This window comes from Stenella coeruleoalba (genome assembly GCF_951394435.1).
Source record: "Stenella coeruleoalba genome assembly, chromosome: 10".
NCBI lineage: Eukaryota > Metazoa > Chordata > Mammalia > Artiodactyla > Delphinidae > Stenella > Stenella coeruleoalba.
Genome location: NC_137156.1, coordinates 69,999,554 through 70,019,507, shown reverse-complemented (window position 1 = coordinate 70,019,507; position 19,954 = coordinate 69,999,554). Strand labels below are relative to the sequence as shown.

Here is a 19,954-nt window from a genome sequence, read left to right as displayed (position 1 = left end):
CAGAAGAGCTGTTCTTTCTTTGAAGAGTTAGTTTCCATGGCTACCAAAGGCACTTCCCCAAATGATAAGAATCCGGGTTGTATGCTAAAAGTTACAGACTTCTTGTTTCAATCTGTTTTCTAAAAAACATGTTTTAAGAGGTGTTCTTCAAAAACATGGGCCTCTTGCCTGACATCACTTTCTCCAAGTGAAATGTATCAATCAAGTGAGCCCTGACAACTCTATCATATCTTCTCGTGACAGCTTCAAATACTGCTCCTTAAGAAGTCATCTGACTTGTCAGATTCTGGTTTCTAAAGAAAAATGAGAAAAATGTGTATCTGAAGTCTGACTTGGGAGGGTGGCAGAACCATTCAAAGTTAACATGTGGGAAGAGACCAGCGAGCCCAGGTCCTGTCCTACTTCTGCACCAAAACAGTTCGCTGCTAAGGGCCTGGTTAAAGAGCCTGAGATGGACAAAGGGCTGCACCACCTATTCAAAGGGCAGCTGGGGGATCTGACCACAGATGAGCCACACTGGCCCATGGAAAAAGCTGCAACAGAGCCCACCAGCTGGGAAGTCCTCAAAGCAATCCCTGTAGGAATTCCAGCCCAAATCTCCCTCACTGGTCACGTCAAAGGCAGACCACCTGGAGAGAGGCACTAAGGGTGATGGGGTCCTCCCTCTGAGGAGCTTCTCCTTGAAGGACAGGATGGGTGAAGTGCCCTTTCTGAACCATCAGACTTACTTGAGAACAAGGGAAGAGCATCCTATTATAGGGGAGACTCAGGGACTTGGAGAGATTCCCCCCCCCCAGTAACAGAATCCCAGAGGACCTCTTGAGATAGATGGGGACTTGTTCACAAGAGTTTTAAGAGGTAAAAAACCCCAATTTCTCTGAAGTCTCCATATTCCACGATTCCCCTTTACTTTGAGTAATTAATTTGGGGGAAGAGAAAGAAACTGGCAGAGCATGAAATGGGACAGCTCAGGATGTATTAGCACAGAGCCAGTCGGATAGATGGGATCCCCCAGGGGCACCCCCTCATCACACACAGAAAGAGCTTCCAACTGATGAGAAAGCAGCCTGGGCTCTGGAGTCGAGCAGATCCAGATTTCATCCCTAGCTTACCCGGAATTCCTTCCTTACTAGCTGTGTGACTTTGAGAAAAACAAACCCTCTCTGAACATTGCTTCCCTCATCTGTAAAACTGAGGCAAAAGACACAGCAACTAAAGTCGCTGAGAAGATTGAATGAAATAAACTTTATGTAGGCACCTAGCTCAGCGCCGGGCGTAGATCTATATATAACTGACACATTAACAACAATAAGTAATAAAGAAAAATTCCCTCACGTGATCCATACCCCAGAGCTGACAAATCCGCAGCTCTCTCCTCATCTGAGAGACGCTGACCCTCGACCATCTTCCACGAGGTCTCCTTCATTCCCACCCCAGCCGGAAGTCCCACCCCCTCACACCCCGCTCCCTCTGCCACAGCCCCAGCCCCAGAGCTCTCCTCACTCTGCTCGGCCCAGAGAGGCACAGCTTTACCTTCCAGGCCCGGCCCGCCTCCATCACCCTGTCACTCAAACGCCTCCACAGCTCCCATGAACTAAAGACAAAACCCCGCCTCCGTCACCAGGCACTTCCTTCTGCCTCACGACCCCCGGACAGCACACAGCACCACGACGGCCCCACTGGCCAACGCACTGGCTCCTGACGTGCGTGCCACACCAGGCCCTGCTCCCCTCGCCGCTTCTGGGGTCTGGGATGCATCCTCCTTTCTTGACATCCTTACAAACGCCCTTCCTTCAACGCCCCACCCGAGTCCGGCTTCCTCAGGAGAGCCCTCTCTGACCTGCCAGCCCTCCGCTGCTCTCCCAGGGCACACGGCTCGGTACAGATTATGCTCAAGTACACTTGACTGAGAGCCGGAGGGGAGAGGGTGCAGGTGCTGGCGTGCACACAGGGAGTGCCCTGGAGTTCCTCCGTATGTCTCCGTAAGCCTATCTGTAAGTACCGGCATATGATTCAAGGACAGGTAGGCCTCTGGGAACAGCACACCTCTGGGCAGGCGGCGTGTCATCACCCACTGGATTAGAATCCTTCAGATTCAGTGAAAGTCTCCCAGACTCAGGAGCCGAAAAGCCCCAAACGCTTGGAGGCTCTGAAGGTGCTGGCAGAAAACTTAAACCAAGATTTATTTTAAGCAGAATTTCAAGGGAATGATCTAGTTCTGAGTGGATTAATATTTTATCCCTGAATCCAAAACAAACTCTTATGACAATCAGACTTAGAGAAATTAGGTTAGGTCGTCAAGTGTCACTCCAGGTCCTCCAGGGCGGGGCCCTGGAGACAACAGCTGGCACGTGAATATTCAGACTGCAAACAAGAAGGCTTTTCAAATTCACAGGAACAGCCGTATTCCTTGTTCACAGGAACAGCCAATGCTGACCACACCTCACATTTGCAAAGGTCTTCACAGTCTACAAGGTCCCTTCCCATCCATTTCTCTCCTTGGTTCTCAGGACAGCATTGTAAGAGAAACCACATGGGGACTTCCCTGGTGGCTCAGTGGTTAAGAATCTGCCTGCCAATGCAGGGGACACGGGTTCGAGCCCTGGTCCGGGAAGATCCAACATGCCTCAGAGCAACTAAGCCCGTGCACCACAGCTACTGAGCCTGCGCTCTAGAGCCCACAGACCCAGCACAGCCAAAAATAAATAAATAAATAAACTTATTTTTAAAAAAAAGAAAAGAAAAACTACATGGCAATGGGGCCGTCAACTTTAGCGGCGAGAAGACCCTGACTTGGAGAACTGAAGTATACTGATGGAAGTCAGGTCGCCAGAAGACTCTGACCTCTGAACTTGAGCTCTTCCCACTACGACATGTGGAGACCAATAACCACAGCAAGTAGGAATCCCCTGGGCCAAAGGAGCCACCGCAGGCGGGGCAGCGCTCAGGGATCCCAGCCGCAGCACTGCCACAACCCTCGGCTGTGGATACACCCGCTGGAGTTACCAGCAGCCCCAGGCTGTCTCTGCAGAGACTGAAGCTTCTGGCACACATCTCAGGCCAGGTGAGCCCAGACCACAGGGGCTGGACAACATCGCCCCAGACCAAGTGAGCCAGGGTCTCCGTTAGCTGAGGACCCTGCCCCATCGTTAGACCTCACCACCACTAAGCCTCGGCTCTCTTCACTGATGCCGGCAGTCACCAAGCAAAGCGCAAGGCACATGTCCAAGGCCCAGTCCCCATTGCCCAGTGCGTCGTCATCCTGAGGTCCTCTGAACTTCCCCATCACTGACTCAGCCCCCTCTCACTCTTCACTCTGGAATTGCTGCTCCAGAGGGTACATTCTCCTGTATCCTCAACCTTTTCAAAGGGATCCCCCCCCGCCCTTCTCCTTGCTTTGATGGAAACCTGGGTCATCCTCAAGCTTACTGCTTTGCTTCCCTTGTAGCCCTTCCAGACCCCACCTACCTCGGGGTCTCAAGGTGGCGTGGACAGCCTCCTTGCTTTTCTGTTCCTCTTCACATCTAGACCAACACTCCCTCATCCTGCTGTAAAAATCAAATAAACAAAAAACCCTACTCCTTTCAGGACAGTGCCAGTAGGCTATGTGACCTTCTCCCCTTCTTCCCTGTTGTCTCCTACTTGCCGCCTAGACTGAAGTCTTAGGCTCCCAGCTCCCAGCCTTCCTCCTCACGCCAAGTCCTACCATCTTCCTGGGGGACTCCAGTAGCCCTTGGTTGACCCTGCCAACACCTGGCTTTTCAATCCCTTGACATATTAATCTCCACGACTATGGATCCCCAAATTCTACCACCCCTAATCATGAATTCAAGCTTTCTACTCTCTGACCACAACCTCCTCTCAGATCAGTTGACTTGTCTCACTCCTCCCACTATAAACAATACTAACCTCTTCGGAACATCCAGTCCACTGACCGCCCCCATTTTCTCTCAGTCTGTTAGGCTTCCCCTTCCCTCCTAATCTACCTTAGATTTCATGATCCATCAGTAAACCATTTAGTGATGTTCTTGCTGCTACCCTAAACTCTCTTGCATCCTTTTACTATACAGAGAGCAAACCCCTCAGCCCAGATGACCTCAGATACTCCCTTTCTCCACACCTGGGTGAGAGCAGTCAAACATGGCTACAGAAAAGTCATACGATGCGACAGACTGACATCAATATGGATTCGTCATCGCCAGCTTCAAAAAGGACCTCCATGCTACCTATCATCTACGTCAGTTCTCTGGTCCACTCCCTCCCCAATTCCCTGCAACCACCATCTTGAACCTCCCTGACTCTCCAGACAGGACTCTGCCACCCACCCCCTGGCCGCCAGCAGTTAACCCTGCCCCCTGCCTCAGAGAAGCTAGGAATCAGGCAGGAACACTCCCAGCTTCCTACGATCAAACCAAACTCGTATCTGCCCCACATTCTCTTCCTTTCTTCTCATGACAACCTCCTTTTCTTAATACTACCTGTCTTCTGACATCCTAATAAATTGAGTGTTCCAATCCTTCCATTTTTTGAGGTCTTCTTTAATTCCCTTCAGCAAAGTGTTGCATAGACACGATCTTGTACATCTTTCATTAGATTTATTCCTGGAATCTTGACGTTTTTAGGCTTTTTTTTTTTTTTTTTTGCATCTTCCATGTCTCTGCTTAACATTTTGAATACATGGAATATAGTTATAATGACACTTTCGTGTCCTTTTCTTCTAACATCTGAGTGAGTTCTGCGTTGGTTTCAAATGATTGATTAAATCTTCTAATTATGGGTCACGTTCATCTGCTTCTTTGCATGCCTGCTGACTTCTGAATCCCAGACATTTTAAGTTTTATCTTGTTAGATGGTAGATATTTTTGTATCCCTACAAATATGCCAGTGCTTTGTTCTGGGATGCAGTTGAGTAACTTGGACTAAACTTATTGATCATTTCAGGTCTTGCTTTAATAATCTGTTAGGTCAATCTGGAACACTACTTAGTCTAGGACTAGTAATTCCACTACTGAGGCAAATCCTTTCTGAGTACTCTACCCAATGTCCTGTGAATTATGAGTTTTTCCAGTCTGGCTGGTGGGAACAGGCAATATTCCTGGCCCTCTGTGAGCACTGAACACCATCCTTTCTAATCCATTCAAATATTCTTTCCCCAGCTTCCTCACACACATGTGCTGAAAAGTACTCTGCTGAATGCTTAAGGGGGAACTTCTGGAGTTCTCTTTCTATGAAATTCTCTCCTCTCCAGTACTCTGTCCTGCATACTTTAGCCACCTTAGTTTTTGCAGACTCTTAGCTTCATCTTCTAAACCCAGGGGGACCACAGGGCTCTGCCTGCGTTCCCCCTCCTTGTGCCGTGGCCCAGGAATTCTCTTAAGCCAGTAAACTGGAACAATTATGGAGCTTATTTAGTTTATTTCCTGGTTCTCAGGGATCACTGTCCTTTACTGCCTGACGTCCAGTGTCTTGAAAACCGTTGTTTTACATATATTGTCTGTCTGATATTTGTTACTCTATCTCAACCAGAAGCAGAAAACTCTTTTAAATCTTTTTTTTTTTTTTTTTTTTTTTTTTTTTTTTTTTGCAGTACGCAGGCCTCTCACTGTTGTGGCCTCTCCCGTTGCGGAGCACAGGCTCCGGACGCACAGGCTCAGCGGCCACAGCTCACGGGTCTAGCCGCTCCGCGGCACGTGGGATCCTCCCGGACCGGGGCACGAACCCGTGTCCCCTGCATCGGCAGGCAGACTCTCAACCACTGCGCCACCAGGGAAGCCCCTTAAATCTATTTTAATGGTATTTTAAAATCAACTTTATCACGACACAAGTCACGAACAATAAAATGCACACGATTTAAGTTGATGGTTTGGCTAAGGTTGACACCATGTAAAAAACACCCCAATCAAGATAAAGAACATTTATAACACCTCCCAGAAAGGTCTCTCATTGCCTTTCCCAGTAAACTCTTCCTCTTCCCACCCCAGAAAATCAATGACCTGATTTCTACGTTATAGACTAATTTTGCCTCTAATTTTGCCAGAACTTCACCATATGTTCTGTTTTGTACCTGGCTTCTTTCCCTCAGCATCATTGATAATGCACTAGTACTTCATTCTGTTTTTACTGGTGAATGGCATTCCAAAGTTTGACTTGGATACCACAATTTGATTATCTATTTTACCTGCTGATAGACCTTTGGGTTTTTCCAATTTGAAGCTACTATGAACAATGCTCTATGAATGCTGACATACAAATCATTTATGAGAACTTGACAAGCTTTTCCAAAGTGCTTATACCATTTTATGTTTCTGTGAGCAACATGTGAGCATTATCAGTTGCTCTATACTCTTGGCAACACTTGATACTGTCTTTTTGATTTTAGCTATTCTACTATTCTACATATGTAGTAGAATTTCACTGCAATTTTAGCTTGCATGTCCCAGATGATTAATAATATTAAACATCTTTACATGCACATTGGCTATTTGTATATATTCTTTTGCAAAGTATCTGTTCAAGGCTTTTGCCAATTTTAATTATTTTTTGTTTATTGTATTGTTTACTGTTTATCTTATTATTTAAGAGTTCTTGTATATCCTCCATGCAAACCCTTTGTCAGATACACGTATTGTGAATATTTTCTCCCATTGTGTGGTTTTCTTTTCAACTTCTTATTTATGAAGGGCAGAAGTGTTTTTAGAAAACATTTATATTTTAGCTTTTTACTTACATCTAGGATCCATTTCAAATTAGTGTTTGTGTCTAGTGTGACCTAAAGGTCAAGGTTCATTTTTCTTCTCTTTTAAAGACATACCTAGTTTTTCCAGTATTTCACTGAAAAAAAATTATCCTTTCTCCATTGAATTATTTAGCAGCTTTGTCAAAAAGCAACTGACCGTATACACATATTTCTGGATTTTCTATTCCATTCAATTGTTCTGTGTATCTATCTTTATGACAAAATGACACTGTATTTATTGTAGCCTTATGGAAGTCTTGAAATCAGGTAGTGTAAGTCGTCCAACTTTGTTCTTTGTCAAGATTGTTTTCGTTATTATAGGTCCTTTGCAATTTATATAAATATTGAAATCATCTTGTCAGTTGTTTTTAAAAAAGCCATTAGCATTTATGAATGGGACAGCACTTAATAGATAAATTTGAGGAATGCAGATAAATTCAACATCTTAAAAATACTGAATCTTCCAGTCCAGACCAAATGATCACGGGCCATCATCACTTACCTAGATCGTCTTTAATTTTACTAGCCAGTAGTTTTCAGTGCAGAGGTCTTCCGTATCTTTTCTTATCTTTATTCCTAAGGGTTTTAACTTGTTAATGCTATTGTAAATCATATTTTCTCAAATTTCATTTTCCACATGCTTGCAGCTTGTGGAAGGAATATAATTGATTTTTGTATCCTGAGACCTTGCTATATTCACTTATTAATTCTAGTAGGTTTTCCGGCAATTTGTTAGGACCTTCTAAGTAGACAATCATGTTTTCTGTCAACAGAAATAGCTTTTGCTTTCTTTCTAATCTTTCTGCCTTTTATATGCTTTACTTGCCTTAATGTACTGGCCAGTACTTCCAGTATAATGCTGAACAAAAGGGGTGAGAGAGGAATGATTACTTTGTTCTTAATCTCAGGGAAAAAAAGCATCCAGTGGGCTTCCCTGGTGGCGCAGTGGTTGAGAGTCCGCCCGCTAATGTAGGGGACACGGGTTCGTGTCCCGGTCCGGGAAGATCCCACATGCCAAGGAGCGGCTGGGCCTGTGAGCCTGCACGTCTGGAGCCTGTGCTCTGCAACGGGAGAGGCCACAACAGTGAGAGGCCCACGTACCGCAAAGAAAAAAAAAAAAAAGCATCCAGGCTTTCACCATTAAGTATGTTGTCAGTTACAGTTTTTGTGGTTTTTTTGTAGATAACCTTTTTCAGGTTGAGGAAGTTTCCACATATTCCTAGTTTGCTAAGAGCTTTTTATCATGAATATTACAGAATACTGTTGGTGGCATTTTCTGAGATGATCATATGATTTTTCTCCTTCCTTCTGTTAATATTGTAAATTACATTGTTTGATTTTCCAAAGGTGAACTAACCTTGTGTTTCCTAGATAAACCCCACTTGGTCAGGAGGTAGTATTCTTTTAATAATTGCTAGATTTAATTTGTTAGTATTTGAGAATTTTTACATCTAGATTAATGAAAACGACTGTTCTTTTGTCTGTTGCATTTGGTACTGAGGTAATTCTGGCCTCATAAAAATATGTTAGGGAATGTCCCCTTCCTCCTCTATTATCTAAAAGAGATTTTTTTCTAGAAATGATATTCTTTCTTTCTAAATTGTTTGACAGAATTCACTTTTGACATCACTGAGGCCCCCAGTTTTCTGCGAGAGAAGGTTTATGATTCTGAATTCCATTTGAAAAGTGAATATAGGCCTCTTCAGTCTTTTCTTTCTTCTGAGTCAGTTCTAATAAGCTGTGCTCTTCAAGGCATTTGTCCATTTCTCCTAAGTCACTGAATTTATTGCCCTAGTCTCGTTATCATTTTAATGTCTGTAATACTTGTGTTGACATACCCTCCATCGTTTCTAATACTGATCGATTTTTCTTTTTTGATTAGTCTTGCTAAAGATTTATTAACTTTATTAAGCTTTTCAAAGAGTCCACTCTTGCCTTTGTTAACTTTACCTATTTCTTGCATTTTCTCTTCTACTGACTTATGTGCTTATTTCTTTTTTCTACTCTCCTTGGATTTAATTTGCTTTGCTCTTCTAGATTCTTAGATGGGAATACAGACCACTGAATGTAAACCTTTCTTCTTTACTAATATAGGCATTTAAAGCTATAAATTTCTAAGCACTGCTTTAGATGGATAATGCAAATTGAGATGTATTTTTAATATCTTTCTGTTTAAAAAACTTCTCACTTTTATTGTAATGTTTTTTTGAATTGTAAGTTATTTAGAGATGTATCATTTAATTTTCAGTATCTGAAGGACTTTCTAGACAGCGTATTGTTACCGGTTTCTATTTCAAATCAATTGCTATTAGAAAAAATGTACTCTGCAAGATTTAAATCTTTTGATACTTAGTGAGACTTTTTTTTTTTTAATACAGTCCACACGTGGTCTATCTTGGTGCTCCTGAACAGAATGAGTGTTCTGCAGTTATCGGATACAGTGTTCTGTAAGTACCAGTTAGGACATTCTGGTTGGTAGTGTTCAGATGTTATCTATATTTAGTTTTTTTCATGCCCTTGCTCTTCAGTTATTGAAAGAACTATAAAATTTTCATCTGTTTGTGGATTTATTGATTTCTCCATTTAATTCTGACAGCTTTCTCTTCATGTATTTCAAAGTTTATTAGGTACAAACTCATGCAGAATCATTGTCTTCTCGATGAATTGACCCTTCCAGGAATATGAAATGTCTCTCTCTCTGAAATATCTCTCTCTGCAAATATTCCTTGTATAGAAGTCTATTTTATATATTTTGTATTAATATATTTATCCCTTTATTTTTAATCTGTGTCTTTACAGTATCTTGCATTTTTATTCACTCTGACAATTTTTGTCTTTTCATTAAAACACTGTGCCCATTTCATTCAATCCAAGTACTGATACAGTTGGGTTTAGGTCCACCATCCTGCTGTTGGTTTTTTGTTCATCCCGTATGTTCTTTGTTCCTTTCCTGCCTTATCTGTCCTCTCTCAATTTGTTTCTATTGACGCCCCCACTCCATCTTGATTATGGGTCACGTTTTCCTGCTTCTTTTCATGTCCTGTAACTTTTAATGATGTGGGGAAACATTTGGGGAACATCTGGGGTTTTGGTGTCTTCCTTTAATGGGTGTTGACTTGTTTTGGCAGGTGTTAAGTTAGCCACTTGTCCTGATCCTTTTGAAGCTTGTTTATAAGATTTGCAGGTCTAGACTGGGATAGGTCTAGAGTGGCTCTTACTCCAGGGGTAAGGTAATCCTACCCGTAATGCCTGGCCTTTCCGAGGTCTCACTTGAATGTCCAATGTATCATCAACGTCAATCTATTCCAGCTGGTCAGAATCCCTCTGTCTCCCAACACTGAGATTTCCAGCAGCTCACAGCTTTGTAGTAGCTGTTCTCTACCAATAAATTCAACTGGCACATAGCAGCTTAGTATATAGTCAAAGATTTCAGAGACTCCCTATTCAGCTTTCCGGAGCCCCTTCTCTGCATACCTCTCTCTCTCCAGTACCCTGCCCTGAAAATCCCAGCTGTCTCGGCCTCTCAAACTCTGCTCTTTGCCTCTCGAGCAAATAGACCACTGTCCTCCTCTGGGCTCTGCCTCCTGTGCCACAATTCTAAAAGCATCTCCAGGCAGACAGCCAGGACAATTGTGGCACTTACTGGATGTGTTTCCCTTCTCCTAAGGAACCCAGTCCTGTGTTGCCTATTTCCATCTTCTGAAAAACAAAAACAAAAAACACTGCTTCATATATTTTCGCCAGTTTTATAGTTGTTTATAGTAAAAGGTCCATTCTGGCACTGTTACTATATTGTGGCTGGAAGAGGATTACAATAGCCTTAAATTGGTCTCCCCACATCCAGTTTGCATCCATCCAATCCATTCATACTACTGCAGCCAGAGTGATTTTTATATGCTGAAGTTTTCCAACGTTAAGAAAAAAGTTCAAATGTTCATAAAAGTAGGAAGACTTACACAGTGAACAGCCATATGTCTACCACCTAGTTTCCATAATTAACATTTGCTACATTTTCTTTAGCTCCTATCTAACCATCCCTCTATCCATCCAGTTATCTTATATTTTTTGAAGTATTTTAAGGTAAGTTGAAGACATCAGAAAGCAGAGTAATTTTTATAAAACACAAATATAAATCACATCACTTTGGGCTTGAAATTTATCAGTGGGTTCCTTTACCCTTCAGCTAATGACCAGAATCTGTGATGTGATCTTGAAGGACCTTTGTGATCTGGGCTCTGCTGACCAGTCTGTCTTCTTTTCTTCGCCCTCCTTTCCCAGCCCCCTGAGTGCCTGCCACCCTGCTTTCTTCAGTTTCTCCAATGCCCTCTGTTCCTTCCCACTGTCGGGCCTTCGCATGGGTTTCTCCTTGACTGTAATACCCTCCCTGGGCGTCTTCTCCCATCTTGCCTGGATATGATGGCTATTCGTTTGTCCTTCTCTTCCTCCAGGACGCTTCCCCTAGACATTTGTTCTCCCTGTTAAACACTCTCACAGCACCACGCACCTTTCCTTCAAAGAACTTATAAAAGTTTATAATTTTTGTCTCCCTCATGAGATACAAGCTTCATGAAGACAAGACTCTGCTTTGTCTCACCACTGAAACCACTGTGTAGGCACACAAAAAATATTCATTGAATGAATAAGTCCTTTTTTCTTAAGAAGTCCAAGAGAGAGAGAAAAATATCGAGCAAGATTTTCTGTTTATTAGTCTGTTGCACTGAACCCGATCCAGTGGTACAGGGTTAGTCCTAAATATCGCCTCCAAGCCAATTATTATAGTTGCCCTCATCCAGATTCTCGGGAACAAAGTCATTCAGAAAGCCCTCCAATTATTATAGTTGCCCTCATCCAGATTCTCGGGAACAAAGTCATTCAGAAAGCCCTCCAAGACAGGAAATTCACCATTTTTTTCAGTCCTCTCTTACACAGCCAATTTAAATTCTCGTAACGCTGTGGAGCCATATCTTCATTCGATTCTCAGAGATACAGCTCTGAGTCTCAGAGTTTCATTTTGTTTCAGAGAAAATATTTTTAAAATAGTATCTTTAAGGGTTTAACACCAGACAGCACCCAACACCTCATTCTGTGCCTCTCCGCACACACTCTTACCTTACACACGAGGGCAATAATGACAGCTCTCCTTTGCTTTGTGGGACCTGCAAACACTGTCTCATACGGGAGAAGGATACTTCCGCCTTGGGTGCATAATCTGCTTAAATATTAAAATGTTCCAGGAAAGGAACAACTGCTGAACTTTAATAAAGAAGAGCTCCCTATATCCCAGACATAAAGGTCTTGCTATACTGAGCTGTCCTGCTATACCAATATTTGATTTCCGTAAGCAATTTTACCAGCCTGTAAGAGGTATTACACAGAAGGAAAAAAAAGACTGGCATAAGGTTGACAGTAGCGCCTCAGGGCAATCACAGAAGTCAAATTATTAAATTCATAAACAACCCTTCACTGCAGAAGTAACAGTGATTGTTAATGCCGCCAGCGGAATAGGGAACACAGGAAAATTATGGCTTTAATTTCAACCATTAAGGTACCAGAGGCTTAATGAAGAGCTGAGCTCCGCATGAGAGCACGATGATGAATTCGCTCAATACAGAGCTCTCCATCGGCAAAGTGGGTGCTCAGGAGGGCACACGTGGCCAGAGACGCCTCCCGGGTGCTCAGAGGTTTTTGCCAAGTGTTATAAAAAAGGATTCGGTTCGGAATAGATGATAGCCACAGCTGACAAGTGAGAGAGCTCTCCTGAATCTGTTGCTAGTGCCTGGTTGCTGTCCACTGCTGTTGCCAGGGGAACAGGCGTCAGCTTGATGGAAACAAGGATCAGGGAAAACTTTCACTTACCTCATTTCCACTGATCCCAACAGCCATTTCTATGGAAACAGTCGCTTCGAGCCAGCGGCGGAGAGGTTACCGCTCACTTGTTAATGTCAGGTGTGGCTACCAGCCTATGCGCTTCATTCAGGTACCACCGTACCTACAGCACCCGCATCCACCTGTCAGCCACCCCCGACAGCATCTTAACTCTGCAACAGGAAAGTTCAGCGCTTAAAAGTATATATAAATGTTTAACACGGTTCTCTATTAGAAAAAGGAAATTTAGCATTCTTCCACGTAAAGCTGAAGTGGGGCTTAATTTCTTGTTCTACCAAAACCAAACCATGTGAAGTTACTAAAGGACCACAGATCTCTCCCTCAGCTTTCAACCCCACTCCCGACATTACTTCCAAGTTCAAGAAAAGAGACCTCCAACTGTATGGACAACTCTTTCACCTATGAGTCTAGTCAAACCAAAGACAAATCCAGCTAAACGTGTCTGGAATTCTGGTAGCCTGATCATCACTAATTACGCACAGGAAAATCTTTTTTTTTAATTGTAAGAACTATCTACAAATACCCTCCACTGTCCCTTTGTTTTTGGACTAGATCTCGGGGTGCTTTCTTAGTGTGTTGGTCAAGATATGGAAATAACTCATTAACTCAATATAATTTTATTCTGTAAAACAGTGGTAACCAACCATGCTGAGAGCCTGGTTATCCCATTACCTAACTATACCCCTTTCAACGTTGCAAGCAATTCAACTACTCTTCTAAGATGTAGATATGTTTATGTACAGGAAGAAATTCTGTTGTTTATTTTTTGTCAGCAGATGCTGGTCAAATATTTAATGAGAGCTAATTCTAATCCCAGTCATGAATAATTTATATGAATGCCTATTCCGAGAAGGTATGTCTCCTCAAGCAAACACCACCATCTACCTGGTACGTTTTGCCCGCTGAGCCAACATTCAAGGGGAGGAAATTAGAGGCAATCTCCGATTGACCATGGCTCATAATGGTGTGAATTTAATGGGCCAGGGTGTAAATTATGATGCCCTCCCAAACCTGAACCTATTCAGTACAGTGCCCGCCCCCCAACACCACCCGTCTCCACTTCCTTATACCAACAGTAACACAGGTAGGTAGAGTAGCCATGCCTGAATCTTTGTCTAGGTTTTTTATCCCAACACTTTCAACCAATCACCAAGCATCCTTTCCCCCCAATTATTGTGGATTAAAGAGAAACCAAATGGGTTGAAGAGAAATGGAATGTTCTGGACAAATGTGAATCGAGTCTAAGGATTAGGAGATGAAATTAATCACTTTTTTCCTTTAAAAAAGTGATTAGGATAGAGGTCCATCTCAACATTGGTCATAGTTTGGTAAATAATTCAAGAACCTTCATAGTACGATACTGAATTTATAAAAGAAAATAGAGTTTTTAAACATTTTTTGGCAAGGAACATCCAGGCACCAAGACAACAGTATTAAAAACAACTGAACAGAAAAAACATTCATAGCATAGGATCCTAAAATTGCCCTTTGGATTTACTATGAACAATGGCATGTGGGTTCTGACTTCAAAGGCCGACAGAGAACAGATGCATTGAAGTCTGGGTTATATTACACTAATCTCTTAAGGGTCTTCTATCTAATCTCTTTCTGGCCATTGTTAAGTGCCGGGGATATGACTGCCACTATAATAAATATCAGAGATTATCTAAACTTCTTAGGAGAAATCCATCTAACAGACATCAAAACCTGTCTAGGCATCGTGGGTCCTTAGTCTTTCTTTGGCAGAAACAAAGACAAAGGCAAATCAAATCCTTCCTCAGCAAGGACCTATGATTTACCAGCTTCTAAATATTTTCATCTTCATTGTACCTTCCCGCACCTCTGATAGCATTTTTGAACATTAGATCCTCTACAAGCAAAGAGCAGTAGAGAATACTTCGTTTATTAACTCCTGAGTAAAAGAGTCATGCAAATTAAACCCAATCTATAGGCCTGGTCACAGGGGAAAAAAATTAGCTTAAAAGGACTGCCTTGATTAGATTTTTCTTGCATCAAATCCCGTTTTATATACTCTTATTCACGCTATCGCCATAACGATAACCAAGCTCTCCACACTCTTCAGCTCACTGAATCCTCACGCAACTCCACACGGTGAATATTATTAACATCATTTCACAGACAAGGAAAGTGAGGCTCTAAGAGGCAGGTCATTTCACCAGATCTCACAGTTGGTAAAAAGGAGAGCAAGGAGTCAAGTATTGATTATCCGACTCTAAAGCCAGTGTTTCACCATATGTTACAGAAGTGCCAGGCCCCTCTATTCGTGCCGAGAAATCACCGTCAGACATAACCTCAATCATGATTTACAGCCGCGTCATACTTTATAGCTGACAAAGAACCTCCACGGCCTCCTCTTGGGGGGGCACCGAGTACAGTATTACTGTGCGTACATAGCTCGTTTCTCTTGGTCACTTCCTGGGAAATCCAGAAAATCCAGAAAATGGGACACTTCAGATAGTTTCCAAACAGCCCCTCAGCTGTTCCCACCTCACCCAGGGAGGGGACTGGGAGGAGGTCCGTGGATTTAAGAGAAAGATAGATTCAATGAGTAAAATTCTTTATAGTACATATTTTTCAAAGCACTTCTACATTCATGAGCTGACCTAAAGCCACCTACCCTACGGCAGGAGGGGCAGCACGGGAGCATCTTCCCCATTTGAGGGGTCAAGAGACAGAGGCTCAGGGCTCCTAAGTGAAGTCCCAGAGTTAGCGGGTGACACTGGCAGGATCAGAAGCAAGGTCTTCCAGTTCCCTTCTCATCTATCAGTCCCTTCTTGGGGGTTTGACCCACACCACAGCGGCTCAGAGGGCCCTCTACCTTACCGCAGGTGTGCCTGGCATCAGGTGGGCCCTGCAGGTGAAGACACAAGCCCACTGTCCATGACCACCACTTCCCCCCGGGAATCTGGCAGTGATTCTAAAGAAACAAAGCGCGGAAACACCGCTGTGTTCTCTTATTTTACCTATCTACGGACAAAAACCTCAACGGGGACAAGGGTTAACTGAACAATTTTAAAAGTGAAAAATCATCAAAGCCACCATGAGAACAGACATAGTCTGAATTGTAGACTTAATCGAGACAGTCTTTCCAATGCCTTGTCAAAATGGGACCATCTCCTTAATGACGACTTAATGTGAAATCACAACTCTAGTTACAGATATTCTCGGCTCCTCCCACAGAGCATGAGCACCAGAGAAAAACGTCTTCATCCAGGATCACGTTTGGCTACGCCGGGCGTGCAGTTCGTGCACCTCGCACTCACCTTGAGAAGAACGGTCTGCGTAAAAGCAAAGATTTTCCCAAAGCATCAGTCTTAATGCTTTAAAAACGTACCAACACCAAAAACAAGTGTGCAAAAAAAAAAAAAAAAAAAGGAGCAACAAATATTTCCAAATGGTTAACAGACTTAAAGACACACAGCATCTTATAATGATTCTTCATTAGAAAGCAGCAGCACGGTCTTAAGTGTCTAAAACAGGAGAACTTTTTAATTTGGGCCTTTCGGAATTACATTTGTGTTGGTCTGATGGTCCCTAAGGGGCTATGCGACATAAGTTGTCTTCCTTTTAACATTTATTTAAAACATTTAAAACATTTTTTGTATTCCCTCCAGTGTCCCCTAAAAAAATTGCGAAGAACCCTAAGACTAAAACTAAAATTTAAAAAAAAATTACATTTCTTTAACAAGAAAATGAATACAAATGACCCATTTGGATTTTGTGTTGCTTTGGGGGAAAGTCAAGGAGGAGAACCCAGGCAGAGGAGCCTGGGTAACTAATTGTTAGGGGAGGTAGGAGCAGCCCCTTCTCCGGTTTCTCCACCCCCACCCCCAGAGACCCCTTATCATCTTTCAAGAGCCAGCTCACAGACAGGCAGCTTTCACAGCCGCTCCGTCTCCACCTCTACTCTAGCTTGGCCATCCTGCACTGCCTAACAACAGTTTCCTCCCCACGCCCGAGACAATGACTGTCTGAGCACAAGGCCCCCATCTGTGTCTTCGACATCTTGGCACCCCGGCTTCTGGCCCAGAGCCGGCCACTCAACAGGAACTCAGGAAAAGCTGACCGAATTAGCGAACGCGGATGCCCGACTCTGCTCTGCAGACGTGGCTCTTCCTTTCCACAGAGCACGGCTTAGCATTTCCTACCCAAGTGGTCTTACAGGTGGTGCAGAGTCAGTTGCAGCCCCACATCATGGAACGGACTGAAAACTGCTGCGAAATCTCGGATTTTATTGTAAAAATTCACGTGTCATTTGCGCTCTCCTTCATAAGGGATCTAGTTTTGTTCTGATTCCAAACTGTTTTTAAATTACTTACTATTTTCCCCAAAATATATTTTAGTCCGCTGGTTGTTCCACCACCGTGTGTGCCTGTTTTTATCCTCCAGCTTTGGGCACCACCCCCCTCGGAGTGCACATTTAACACCTACCATCTAACAAGGAGGCCCTCCCTCCCATTTCCCCGTTTTCCTTTTTAAGCTGCCTCATCACGCAGGGGTGATGTTCCTGCTCTGGGAGCGCAGAGATAAGGCATGTCACTGGCACTGTTAAGATCAATCGCCTCCACGGCCTCAGTTTAGTTGGGTTTAGGAGGCACGGGGTGCCAGGAATTCACAACGGGATTGCTGTTACCCTTGTACGGGCCGTTTCTGTGGTAAGGTCAACACGATGCTGTTTCTCCAGGGATACATTCCACCCTTACCATCCCGACACTAACCTAAGGCCGTGGCGGGTCACTAGGAGGAAGGCACTTTTAAGGTTTTAAGTGAAAGAACATGAGGCTCAAAGAGCCATTTATCTATAGAAGGAAGCTTTGGTTGAGGTGGGGGGCAGGGGGTAAGCTGTCACACCCCCAACTCAGTCCCTACTCCCCTCACTGTGGGGCACGGGCTTCAGGGCCACTTCTAGACAGGGCTTCACAGGACAGTGTACATCCACGGTGTAAAAGTGACCACGCTCGGTCAAGGAGAATTCTAAACGTGTTATCCCTGAAAACAGGCAGGGTGGGTTAGAGGGAAGATGAGGAAAGGAAGCAGAGATGGATCACTGGCTCTGCTTTCTGCTCTGGAAAAGGCAGTGTTGAGAAAAATGCGAGAAAGGTCTCTCCAGTGACTCAGCATTACACGAAGACATCACCTCCCCCAAGATACAAGCTTGGAAAGGCACAGATAGAGTGAGTGAGGAGTAGATAAACTCACTGGGAATGAAGCCTATCAACAGTGTCTCCTGAGGATGTCTGAGCTCAGGGCGCGACAGACGCTCCTCTGGGGAGATGGGCACCTCCCGGGCCTCGGTCGCACTCCCAGCCCCGACCCCGCCCCGGCAATGGCTATATACTGGCTCTGCTTCTGAGAGTCTGGAGAGCCCTGATTCCCTTCTCTGGGGTACTCCCCTGTCTGAGGTGTCTGTGGGATGGGGAGGACGCAGAGCTGCCCAGAAGGGCTCTGGGATGGCAACTACAGGCAGGGCAAAGCCCCCCTCCTGACCCAGTCTCCAGCGAACCCCCTGTCAATCCACTGAGCCAAGGGGGTCAACAAGATGAAATTTCAAAACTGGTGACCGAGTGACATGGACGATGATAAGGCCATAGGCAATTTAGGGGCAAAAGCTGATTATTACCCTGCATTAAAGACAGATTCTACAAGTTAAGATTAAAAATGAATTGAAGGGAGCATTCTCACAGTGACAGCAGCAGAAAACCAAGCTAAGAAACGATCTCGATCTGAAGGATGTGAGAGTTTGAAACTATTCAGTATTTATGTGCTAATCTAGGCTTATTTCTCTTTTACCATGAAATCTGAAACACCACTGGAAATCATCATGATAAACTGCAGGTAAAAAGGGCCAGGTTATGTGCTAATGGGAAGAAAACCACAAAAGACAAAGGCCCTTTCCTGGGGGGAGACCAAGGCTGGGAATCCTTTTACTCACTTTTAATCTACTTCTACACACTGGCATATTAACGTGACTGGCTTCGGAGAAATGGTTCCATTAAATTAATAGTATTTGGCAAGCATCAGAAACACAGAATCTCACAGACAGACACAAGCAGAAAGAATCACAGTTTAGTCCAAAAGCAACACACAGAGGGGACATCAGAGTCCACATGCATGCAGAGAAAGCCGCAGGGAGCAGCTGGGGGACACGCAGAGCCGCCTGACACACGGCAGCAGCAGAATGTGGAACACGGAGCCAACTGCTTACCCACTAAGGACACCAAGAACCAGGTTAAGGACGAAAAATGAGCCAAGGATGATCAGACTAACAAAATACACCCATGGCCATTCCCATCCTATCGCATCATTTACCTGTAAAATGTAAGGAGATTAGTTATCAGTTATCCATTTGCCAAAGAGCAGAGCCCCAAGAACAGCTGCTGGACCACTAGGGCTTTGATTAAAGACTGGTGCTCCTAGAAGGGGACGCCGCCATGGGCCTTCCATTTTTGTTCTTTCAATAAGGACAGGTTCTGCTGCTGAAGCCTACAAACGCGACCTACCAAAAATCATTTAGCTACTGTTTTGTACCAATTAATCGGCATTATATCTGGATCCAGGCCAATAACACAATTATAGATGTATCTTCTTTTAGGACAAATGGGCAAGCAATGCCAACAATTTAAATCCCAGGTGACAACGCTGATTAATTTCTGGTCAATAATTATCCTATAGCTTTCTTTCATGAAGGCTGGTAAGGTTCCAGGAAACATCTTGATTTGGGAAGCCTCAGCAGAAAAGGAAGTATCTTGGAGGACACATAAAATGCTTGGCACCCACCCGGCGGCCCCCATCTAGCAAAGCCTGTGTGGTCTTGGCAACTGTCCTCGGGACTCTGCTTTCAAGATGAAAGAGGTGTAGCTTACCCGCTCAATACACCAAGTACAAGATTTAGTACGAAAAATGACCCAAAGATGACGAGACTGACAAAATACACCCAGGGCAATTCAAATCCCATAGCATCATTCATCTGTAAGAAATAAGATGGTCTCATAGGAGTGGGTTAATAAGAGAATCTAATAAGGAGAGAGGGTTACATTAGAGACAGCATTCTATACATTTAATTAAACATTTACTTAGCTTCAAATCAGACAACAGTAGCCAATGCACATTCATTATATATTCCCGAAACACACACGCACACGCACACAGAGCCATCAACGCTTTCAGGGTAAATAAAGCCAACTTTGGCCACTGCTGGGGCAATCAGCTGGGGTTTGGTTCCTTCTCACAGGAAACTGCCTCGGTAAGGGATTTTCAGAAAAGATCTTGACAGAAGACAAAACTAGTGCTTAGCTGGGAACTATTTTCTAC

At 43.8% G+C, this 19,954-nt stretch overlaps 1 protein-coding gene across 1 annotated transcript in view; it reads right to left on the bottom strand.

The window, feature by feature from the left end:
• CACNA1D (calcium voltage-gated channel subunit alpha1 D) overlaps positions 1 to 19,954 on the bottom strand; it is a gene marked incomplete at its 5' end in the record, with an annotated part of 318,918 nt that overhangs the window by 115,788 nt on the left and 183,176 nt on the right. The window contains one exon of the mRNA XM_079934343.1: positions 19,507 to 19,610. Coding sequence (XP_079790469.1) covers positions 19,507 to 19,610 — 104 coding nt within the window. The remainder of the gene's footprint in view (positions 1 to 19,506; positions 19,611 to 19,954) is intronic.